General features: G+C 57.8%; 1 protein-coding gene across 1 annotated transcript in view; it reads left to right on the forward strand.

Moving 5' to 3' along the window:
• The window catches only part of EAH_00020990 (phosphatidylethanolamine-binding protein, putative), a gene marked incomplete at both ends in the record, with an annotated part of 27,730 nt that overhangs the window by 15,101 nt on the left and 2,629 nt on the right, over nt 1–10,000 (forward strand). The window contains 4 exons of the mRNA XM_013393518.1: nt 1–3,498; nt 3,862–3,943; nt 4,425–6,604; nt 6,763–10,000. The exon at nt 1–3,498 is cut by the window's left edge and continues 289 nt beyond it; the exon at nt 6,763–10,000 is cut by the window's right edge and continues 2,629 nt beyond it. Coding sequence (XP_013248972.1) covers nt 1–3,498; nt 3,862–3,943; nt 4,425–6,604; nt 6,763–10,000 — 8,998 coding nt within the window. The remainder of the gene's footprint in view (nt 3,499–3,861; nt 3,944–4,424; nt 6,605–6,762) is intronic.

Here is a 10,000-nt window from a genome sequence, read left to right on the forward strand (position 1 = left end):
AACTGCTGCCAAGCAGCCAGCAGCAGCAGCAACAGCAGCAGCAGCAGCAGCAGCAGCTACTGCTGCTGCAGGGCAGCAGAGGACGGTCCAGCGCGCATGCAGCGCTAGGGACCACTCAGCAGCAGCAGCAAGAGCAGCAGCAGCAGCAGCAGCAAACGCGCATGCACCGGCGCTACACTGTGGCAGGGGGTTGTGAGCCTGACTGGCAGCAGCAGCAGCAACACCAGCAGCAGCAGCAGCAGCAGCAGCAAGAGGATGATGACGAGGGGCCCTATTTTGTGCTACAACGGCAACAGGTCCTGCAGCCGCAGGTGCAGCAACAGCAGCAGCAACAGCAAGTGCAGCAACAACAGCAACAGCAGCACCTACAGCAACAGCAACACCCGCAGCAGCAGCAGCACCAGCAGCAACAACTGCATCAGCAACTGCAGCAGCTCCCGTCCTGTGCTGAAGCCACTGCGGCATCGTTTCCAGTCACAAACAGAGCTGCAGCAGCAGCAGCAGCAGCAGCAGCAGACACAGCAGCAGCAAATGCTTCACGAGCATCTTCAGAAGAAGCAACAACTCGAAAGAGTCGCCGCAGGAAGCGACACAGCCGCAGCAGCAGCAGCAGCAGCAGCAGCAGTGACTCAGGAGAGAAGCAGCTGCTGCAGCTGCAGCTGCAGCAGATGCAGCAAACGATTTTAAAAACGCAAGAAATGCTGCTGCAGCAGCAGCTTCTGCTTCTGAATCTCGAGCAGCGCATGCAGCAGCGCAGCAGCAACGACTGCCGTGAACAACCTGCAGCAGCAGCGGCAGCAGCAACTGCTGCTGCTGCCGCTGCTGCTAGTGCTTCTGCTGTTTGTACACAACATATCGCAGCACCGCATGATCAGCAGCAGCAGCAGCAGCAGCAGCAGCAAAGGTATAAACCTTTCACGGTGAAAAGGCAGCAGCACAGCGACGATGAGCAGCAGCAGCAGCAGCAGCAAGTGCTGCTGCAGCAACAGCAACAGCAGCAGCAGCAGATAGGCTCTTGGATGCAAGCGCAGTGCAGAGCTGATGGCGCGGCGCAGCAGCAGCAGCACACCTACGGTGCTGCTGCTGCTGCTGCTGACGCAGAATTGCTGCTGCAGCAAAAGGCTATGAAACGGGAGCAGCGACAAAGGAGGCGCAGCGCGAAGCTGCAACAGCAGCAAGAGCAGCAGCAGGAGGAAGAGCAGCAGCAGCAGCAGCTACTGCTATCGCTGCAGCACCAACAGCAGCAGCGGCACGAGCAAAAGCGAGAGCAGCTGCAGCAGAAACAGCAGCAACAAGAGCTAGAGGACATGCTTCGAATGGGGCGGCGGTGCAAGCAGCAGCAACGGGAACAGCAGCAGCAGCAGCAGCAGCAGCAGGAGCTGCAGCAGCAGCGAGTGAAGCAGGAGGCAGCTGATCTGCTGCTCTTCCCTGAAGCAGCAGCACCTGAGGGCTGGTGTGTGTACAGCAGCGACGACGAGCGCAGCAGCGGCAGCAGCAGCAGCGACTGCAGCAGTAGCAGCGATGTCGATGAAGAGCCTTCAGTAGCAGCAACAGCAACAACAGCAGCAGCAGCAACAGATGGCACCCCACAGTCCCTATCGCCGTTGCTGGGATCGTTCGATCCCGCAGCAGCAGCTGCAACTGACAGCAGCTCAGCAGCAGATGCTGCTGAGCTGCTGTCAGATGATGAAGAGCAGCAGCTGCCTCAATCGCTTCTGCGTGAAGGACAGAACAGCGAAGAGGCCCAGAGGGAGTTGCTGCTGCAGCAGCTGCAGCAGCAGCAGCAGCAGCAAGAACTGCTGCTGCCACTGGAAGAGACGTTGGACTCTGATCAGCAGTCTGATGACGACACAGAAGCAGCAGCAGCAGCAGCAGAAGCAGCAGCAACAGCAGCAGCAGCAGCAGCAGCAGATACTTTTGCTGCTGCTGCTAGTATACATACACCCGAAAGCAGGAACTCAGCCAAACGCCGTAAGCACCGCAGCATTGACGCAGCGGGCTGGCAGCAGCAGCAACAGCAACAAGCACAGCAGCAGCAGCAGCAGCAGCAGCAGCAGCAGCAGCAGCAGCAGGAACGAGAGCAGCAGCTGCAGCAGACACAGCTTCCGGATGAAGAGCCTGCAGCAAAGCCCAAGAAGAAAAAGGGCGCAGCAGCAGCTGCAACAGCAGCAGCAGCTGCAACAGCATCAGCTGCTGCAACAGTAGCAGCTGCAGCAGCTAGTGAAGCAGCAGCACCAACGGAAATTGCAACAGCAGCAGCAGCTGCTGCTGATTCTGAAGACGCATCAACAGCAGCAGCCGCAGCACCGGATGCTGCAGCAGCTACTGCTTTTGCTGCTGCACCGAAGCACAAGAAGCAGCGGGTGCTGCGGCATGAGATTATTCAAGGCCCATACAGCAGCAGCAGGAAGAAGAGACAAAAGCTGCTGCTGCTGCTGCAGCAGCAGCAGCAACAGCAAGAGCGCCACAAGAAGAAAACCAATCGCTTAAAAGCAAGTGTTACTGCAGCAGCAGAAGAGACCCAGCGGCAGCAACCCTCTTTGCTGCAGCAGAAACAATATGAGCAGCAGCAACAACAAGAGCTGCAGCAGGAGCATGAGGAGGAGCTGCAGCAGGAGCTGCAGCAGCAGCAAGAGCGGCATAAAAAGAAGACAAACCGCTTAAAAGAAGCTGTTGCTGCAGCAGCAACTGATGACACTCCACAGCAGCAGCAAACCTTTCTGCTGCAGCAGCACGAGTACGAGCAGCAGCAGGAAGAGCTGCAGCAACAGCAGCAGCAGCAAGAGCGGCCAAAGAAGAAGGCAAGTCGCTTAAAAGCAGCAGTTGCTGCTGCTGCAGCTGCTGCAGTAGCAGATGGCCCTGTGCAGCAACAAACCTCGTTGCTGCAGCAGCAGGAAGAGCTGCAGCAGCAGGAAGAGGGACAGCAGCAGGAGGAAGAAGAGCTGCACCAACAGCAGCAAGAGCGGCACAAAAAGAAGACACGTCGCTTAAAAGCAGCAGCTGCTGCTGCTGCAGCAGCAGATGATGGGCCGCAGCAGCAGCAAAGCTTGCTGCTGCAGCACCACCAATACGAGCAGCAGGAAGTGCCGCAGCAGCAGCAGCAGCAAGAGCGGCACAAGAAGAAGACAAACCGGTTGAAAGTAGCAGCAGCAGCTGCTGCTGCAGCAGATGATGGCCCGCAGCAGCAGCAGTCCGTTCTGCTGCAGCAGCAGCAGCAGCAGCACGAGCAGCAGCAGCAACTAAGTGCATGCGTTAAGATCCCAAATGAGAAGCACAAAAGAAAGATTGCGAAAGCAGCGAAAACTGCAGATTCTTCTGCAGATGAGCTTGAAAGACAAGCAGCAGCAGCAGCAGCAGCAGCAGCAGCAGCAGCAGCAGAAGCAGCAGCAGCAGCAGCAGTAAGCGCATCTCCCACAGACGCATACAATAGTAATGACGAAGACGCAGCAGTAGCAGCAGAAGAGGAGGCAGCAAGGGAGAAGCAGCAGAAGAAGAAGCGTAAAAAGAAACAATTAAAAACCCTCATAATATGATGCAGCAGCAGCAGTTGCTGCTGCAACACAGGCAACTGCAGCAGCAGCAGCAGCAGCAACAGCAACAGCAATTGCTGTTGTTGCAGCAGCAGCAGCAGGGACACCAAAATTGGGTTCTTCCTGCTGTTGCTGCAGCAGCAACAAACTATTTCGTTTCGCCAGTGTGAACTGTTGTGATGATGCTTGAAGGGTTTAGGGTTTAGGGTTTACAGTTTAGGGTTTAGGGTTTGCAGTTTAGGGTTTAGGGTTCAGGGTTCAGGATTTGCTGCCTCGTGCCTACAGCTACGGAGGCGGTTTAGGGTTTAGGGTTTAGGGTTTAGGCCTGCAGACTCTGCTGCAGAAGTCCGCAGCAAAATTTGCTGCTGTTTGCTGCGGCAGCGCCGCTACTTCGCTGCTACAGCTCAGGAGGGGTTTGTCTGGGGGGGTTAGGGTTTAGGGTTTAGGGTTTAGGGTTTAGGGCTTTTAGGGTTTTTAGCTGTCGGCAACAGAGTAGCCTTTGGGATTGGGGAGAAAGGGCTGACTTTAATGAATTAGGGTTTAGGGTTTAGGGTTTAAGGTTTGTTTAGAGCGCAGCAGTAGTAGCCCTCGTGGGGGTTAAGGGTTTAGGGTTTAGGGTTTAGGGTTCCGTGCTCGCCCTTCGCCTCGGAGCGAATTGTTGATTACTTTATTTGGACGCATGTAAAAAATAAATTAATTTAACTTTCAACGTTTAGAATTTAAGGTTTAGGGTTTAGGGTTTAGGGTTTAGGGTTTAGGGTTTAGGGTTTGAGTCACCACCACCAACCCCACCGCAACAGAGGGGCCCCCTTTGCATGCAGACAACGCGTTGCAGGCTGAGGGTTGAGTTGTAGCGGTTTAGAAATAAGGGTTTAGGGTTTAGGGTTTTGTTAGCAGAGCTTGCGGCAGAAACTTCCTAGGCCTGGGAGTGCTGCTGCTGCTGCTGCTGCAGCGGCTGCTGCTGCTGCTGCTGCTGCTGCTCCCGGTGTGCCGTCTATCCAAACCCTTCTTGGGTGGTAGACGCAACAGAAAACACCGGATCAGCAGCAGCAGAGGCAGCTGCAGCAGCAGCAACAACAGCAACAGCAGCAGCAACTGCAGCAGCAGCAGCAGCAGCGGCAGCAGCAGCAGCATGAGGTCACCTCTCCCTATTGATCTGCAAGCGACGCGAACCCCACAGCGTCGTCCGCTTCACAATGAGCAGCAGCAGCATGAAGTACTGCAGCAGCAGCAGCAGCAAGAGCTGCAGCAGCAGCAGCAGCATCAGCAGCAAGTACAGCACCAAGTGCAGCAACAGCAACAGCAACTGCTGCTGCAGCATGACAATGCAGGGATAACGTACGAAGAAGAGCGTCTGCTGCTGCTGCAGCAGGTACGTGAGCAGCAGCAGCAACTGCTGCGGCAAGAGCGGCTGCTGCAGCAGCTGCTGGCGGAGAACAGCGAGCTGCAGCGGCTGTCTCCTTTAAGGAGCAGCAGCAACAGCAACAGCAACTCAGTCCTCGACCAACACCGCCAGCTGCAGCAGCAGCAGCTGCTGCTGCAGCAGCAAGAGGCCTTCCTTCTGCATGCACAGCCAAACTCGCAAAGCATCGCAGCTGCTGCCGCTCCTCTGAAGGCGCAGCAGCTGCAGCAACAACTGCAGCAGCAACAGCAGCAGCAGCAGCAGCAGCAGCAGGACCTGTGGCAGCGGCATACGCCGAAGAAGCAGCGGACGGCGGACTCGCAGCAGCAACAGCAGCAGCAGCAGCAGCAGCTGTGGGACAACAGCAGCTACAGCCGCTTGTACAGTAGCAGCAGCAGCTGCTGCTATAACAGCAGCAGCAGCAGCAGCAGCAGCAGCAGCAGCAGCCACTACAGCAGTTTCCCCAGCCACCAGCAGAGGGGTCCCGTCGTCGTTCCCTTTGAGCTGCTGCTGCAGGAACAGCTGCAGCAGCAGCAGCAGCAGCAGCAGCAGCATCACCAGCTGCAGCAGCAGCTTCTTTTGCAGTTGCCGCATTACACGCGTGATCTGCAGCAAACGCATGCACACGAGCAGCAGCAGTTGCTGCAGCAGCAACGCAGCTGCAGAATTAAGAGCAGCAGCAGCAGCAGCAGCAACAGCTGCAGCAGTGGCACTCATAGCGAAAGCTACAGCGACAGCAACTGCAGCAGCAGCAGCAGTCGCAGCAGCACCATTCGGCGCGCAAGAAGAAACAGCCGCTGCAGCAACGGCAGCAGCAGAGACAGCAGCTGTAGCACCGCACGCAGCAACAGCAGCAGCAGCAACAGCAGCGGCGGAGACGAGGGGATCAGCGACGATGGAAGCAGCAATAAAAGCAGTAGCAGAAGCAGCAGCAGCAGCAGCAAAAGGTTAAGGTTTGGGCGGGGCCTTTATGCGCGCCGACACAGCAGCAGCAGCAGCAGCAACAGTAGCAGCGGGGAAGACAGCAGCAGCAACTGCAGCAGAATTGGTTATGGTTGCAACGGCCGCCGTCGCAGCAGCAGCAGCAACAGCAGCAGTAACAGCGGCACAGACAGCAGCAGCAGAAGCAGCAGCAGCAGAGCACACGAGGCTTCTGACGGGGACAGCGAAGATATAGCTGCTGCTGCTGTAGCACCTGCTGCTGCTGCATCAGCTGCTGCTGCTGACCGTGGAGCGGCGGATGCCGCTGCAACTGCAGGACGGCCCAAACTGGAGCAGCAGCAACAGCAGCAGCAGCAGCAACAAGAGCAGCAGCAGCAACAACAACAGCAGCAGCAGCAGCAGCAGAGCAAACGACAATACAGCAAACGGCGGCGCATTGGGAAGCGACAGGGCGCAGCCGCAGCACGAGCTGCTACTGCTGCACTTGCTGCTGCTGCTGCTGCTGCTGCAGCAAAGCAGGCTAAGAAGGAAGCAGTTCGGGTGCTGTCAGCAGCAGCTGCTGCAGCAGATTCCTGCGAAGAGGAGACGCAACACTTACTGCTGCTGCAGCAGCAGGAGCAGCTTGAACAACTGCAGCAGCAGCAGCTGCTGCTGCTGCAGGTCCCTGCTGTTGCGCCTCTCTGGCTAGGGCGCCTGCAGCAGCTGCTGCTGCAGCTAAACCCTAATCATGGTAAGCAGCAAACCCTAAACCCTAAACCCTCTACATAGAAACAAAACCGCAGCCTTATCCTAGCCGTAGGAAAAAACACTTTAGGGTTTAGGGTTTAGGGTTTAGGGTTAAGGGTTTAGGGTTTAGGGTTTAGGGTTTGTGCTGTGCGGTTTATTCAGTCGAAGACGCCATCGCCAATTGCAGCAGCAGCAGCAGTCCGCTGCAGCTGCTGCGGGTCGCTGCTTCAGTACGATCAGCAGCAGCAGCAGCAGCAGCTGCTGCTGCTGCTGCTGCTGCTCCAGGAGAAGCACCAGCAGTTCAGCTGGGGCCCCCAGCAGCAGCAGCAGGAGTGTCTATTCACCATGCCTTGGTGCTGCTGCTGCGAGGCTGCATGCGTGCAAGTGCTGCAGCAGCAGCACAACTGCTGCTTGCTGCTGCTGCTGTAGCAGAACCCAGCGCGCAGCACCCGCAGCAGCAACAACAGCAGCAAGTCTTGCTGCTCCAGCTGCAGCAGCAGCAAGATATCTCGTTCCTGCAGCATTTAGCAATAGCCTTTGGGCACGTGAACATCAACAGCAGCAGCAGCAGCAGCAGAAGCAGCAGCAGCAGCAAAAACAGCAGCAGCCGGCTGCAGCGGCGGCAGCATAGAGTGCCCCCTCTGCTGCTGCTGCTGCTGCTGCTGGAGTTGCTGCAGCGGCCACTGCTCCAACAGACTCTACTGCAGCAGCCTCCGGTGCTGCTGCAGCTGCTTCACCTTTGCTGCTGCGTGTCGACGACACCCCACAGGCGGCAGCAGCAGAAGCGAAAGCAGAAGCAGCTGCAGCAGCAGCAGCAGCAGCAGCAATGCGGTGTTTGTCGCATGCATAAATGCATTCATGAGGGGCTGTGTAGAATGCTGAGCATTCCGCTTTGGCCTTTGCTGCTGCTGACGGGGTTCTTGCTGCAGCAGCTGTCGCCTGCTGCTGTTGCTGCTGCTGCTGCTGCTGCAAAAGCACCCGATGAGGCGCAGCTGCTGAAGATGCTCAAGCAGCAGCAGCGCCAGCAGCAGCAGCAGCAGCAGCAAGAGCAGCAACAAGGCCACGCTGCTCGGCTACTGCAGCAATTTGCTGCGTATCTTCTTTCGCAGGCAGAGAAACTGAGGGAGAGTCTTGCTGCTGCCAGCAGCAGCAGCAGCAGCAGCAGCAACAACAGTAACACACGATGCAGCAGGAGAGGGGGTGGGCGACGGCTGCAGCAATTCTTGCAGCTCTGCTGCGTCCTTAATCACCTTCGGCCCCAGCAGCAGCAGCAGCAGCAGCAGAGAGGCCTGCAGCAGCAGGGGCTCCTCCCAACTCAGCAGCAGCAACAGCAGCAGCAGCAACAGCAGCAGCAGCAACAGCAACAGCAGCAACAGCAGCAGCTGCTGCTGCTGCTAGGTGCCGTTGCATCATGGGCCAGCGCGCGGCGCTTTTGCCTCCGTCGCTGTATAAACAGCAGCAGCAGCAGCAGCAGCAGCAGCAGCAGCAGCAACATATGGCAACAGCAGCAACGGCATCTGCAGCAGCAGCAGCGGTTGCTGCGACTTTTGCTGTATGCAGTGAACTATTGGGCTGTGGCTGTAGCTACACCCCACACAGCTCTCAAGTTTGCTGCTGCTGCTGCTGCTGCTGCAGGCTCCGCAGGAGCTGCTGCTGTTGCTGCTGCAGGCTCCGCAGGAGCTGCTACTGCTGCTGCTGCTGCTGCCCCCCAGGAGGCTGCTGCTGCTGCTGTTGGAGGTTCCCCAGTAGCTGCTGCTGCTGCATTCGCAGCTACGGCTGCCGCTGGAAGCGGGCCCCAAGGGCTGGAGCAGCAGCAGCAACAGCAGCAGCAGCAGCAGCAGCAACTGTTGCAGCCAGAACACAAGCAGCAGCAGCAACAGAAGCAGCAGCAAGTGCTTGATCGCCTCGCCAAGGATGCATCTCATGCTGCATTTGCTGCAGCGCGACGAATAGCTGCTGCTGCTGCTGCAGCAGCACCAGCTGCAGCAGCAGCAGCAACAGTAGCACTGAGCCCAGCATATCACGCCGCCTTGTCTCTGCTGAAACTGAACGGAGACAGCAACAGCTGCAGCAGCAACACCAGCAGTAGCAGCAGCAATACGCATTCAAATGAGCAGCAGCAGCAGCTTACGCACGAGGAGCTGCAGCAAGCTGCAGCAGTTGTGCTGCAGTACCGCAGCAAGAAAGACTGTCCGATGTATTTGCTGCTGCTGCTGCTGCTGCTCCGCCGTGAACGCCGGCTGCCCTCATTCGGCAGCGGCAGCAGCAGCAGCAGCAAGTATAGGTGCGGCATCCCTGCTTCGTGCTTCCTGCAGCTAACTGAAGCAGCCCAGCAGCAGCAGCAGCAGCAGCAGCGAAAGCAGCAGCCCTCTCAACAGCAGCAACAGAAGGAGCGACAGCAGCACCAGCTGCTGCAGCAGGATTTGCTGCAGCGGGAGAGAGGAGCACTGGCAGCCAGCGGCTGCTGCTGCATTGATTGGTGTCGGCTTCTTCTCAAGCAGCAGCAGCAGCAGCAGCAGCAGCAGGTCTGTGTTTTTCTCCCTGCGCCTATTGCACTGCATGCAGCAGCAGCAGCAGCAGCAACGCAGCCGTTGCTGCCCATGGCCTTGCTGCAGCTCTGCGACGCTCGGACGCACAAGCAGCAGCAGCAGCAGCAGCAGCAAAGTAACGCCTGTCCGTCGCACTGGTTGCTGCCCACAACAGCAGCAGCAGCAGCGGCACTTGCAGAAACACAAGCAGCAGCAGCAGCAGCAACAACCCGACTGCAGGCAGATGATGCTTCGCCTGCTGCACTAAGAACACAAACCACCGACAGCAGCAGCAGCAGCAGCAGCAGCAGCAGGAAGGACAGCGCTCTGGATTTTGCTGCAGCATGGGTCGACTCTTTGGTGCCTGCGTTAGAGCAGCAGCAGCACCAGCAGCAGCAACAGCAGCAGCAACTGATGCTGCAGCACCTGCTGCTGGGACGCAGCATACAAGAAGAAGTCGGTTGGCTGCTGCCCCGCGGATGGCACCGGCATGCTGCTGCTGCAGCAGCAGCAGCAGCAGCAACAGGAACAGGAACTGCAGCAGGTGGTACTGCTGCTGCTGCCGCTGCTGCTGCTGCTGCTGCACATCATGCGGGGTGTACCTACACCGTTTTGCTGCTGCTGTGGCGAGAAATTCAATCAGATGAATTTCTTGCCCTGGAAGCCTGTCCTGCTGCTTACCCGCTGCAGCAGCAGCAGCCGCAGCAGCAGCAGCAAATGCAGCAGAGGGATGCGTGTTTGGTTTGCGGCTCTTTCTGCTGCAGGAGCAGCAGCAACAACAATAACGACAGCAGCAGCTCCTGCTGCTGCCGAAGGCAGCAGGTTTATGAGTATAGGACGTTCCTGGTTTCTCGTTTGCTGCTGCTGCTGCA

Source organism: Eimeria acervulina, genomic scaffold (assembly GCF_000499425.1).
Source record: "Eimeria acervulina Houghton genomic scaffold, Eah_scaff147, whole genome shotgun sequence".
Lineage (NCBI taxonomy): Eukaryota > Apicomplexa > Conoidasida > Eucoccidiorida > Eimeriidae > Eimeria > Eimeria acervulina.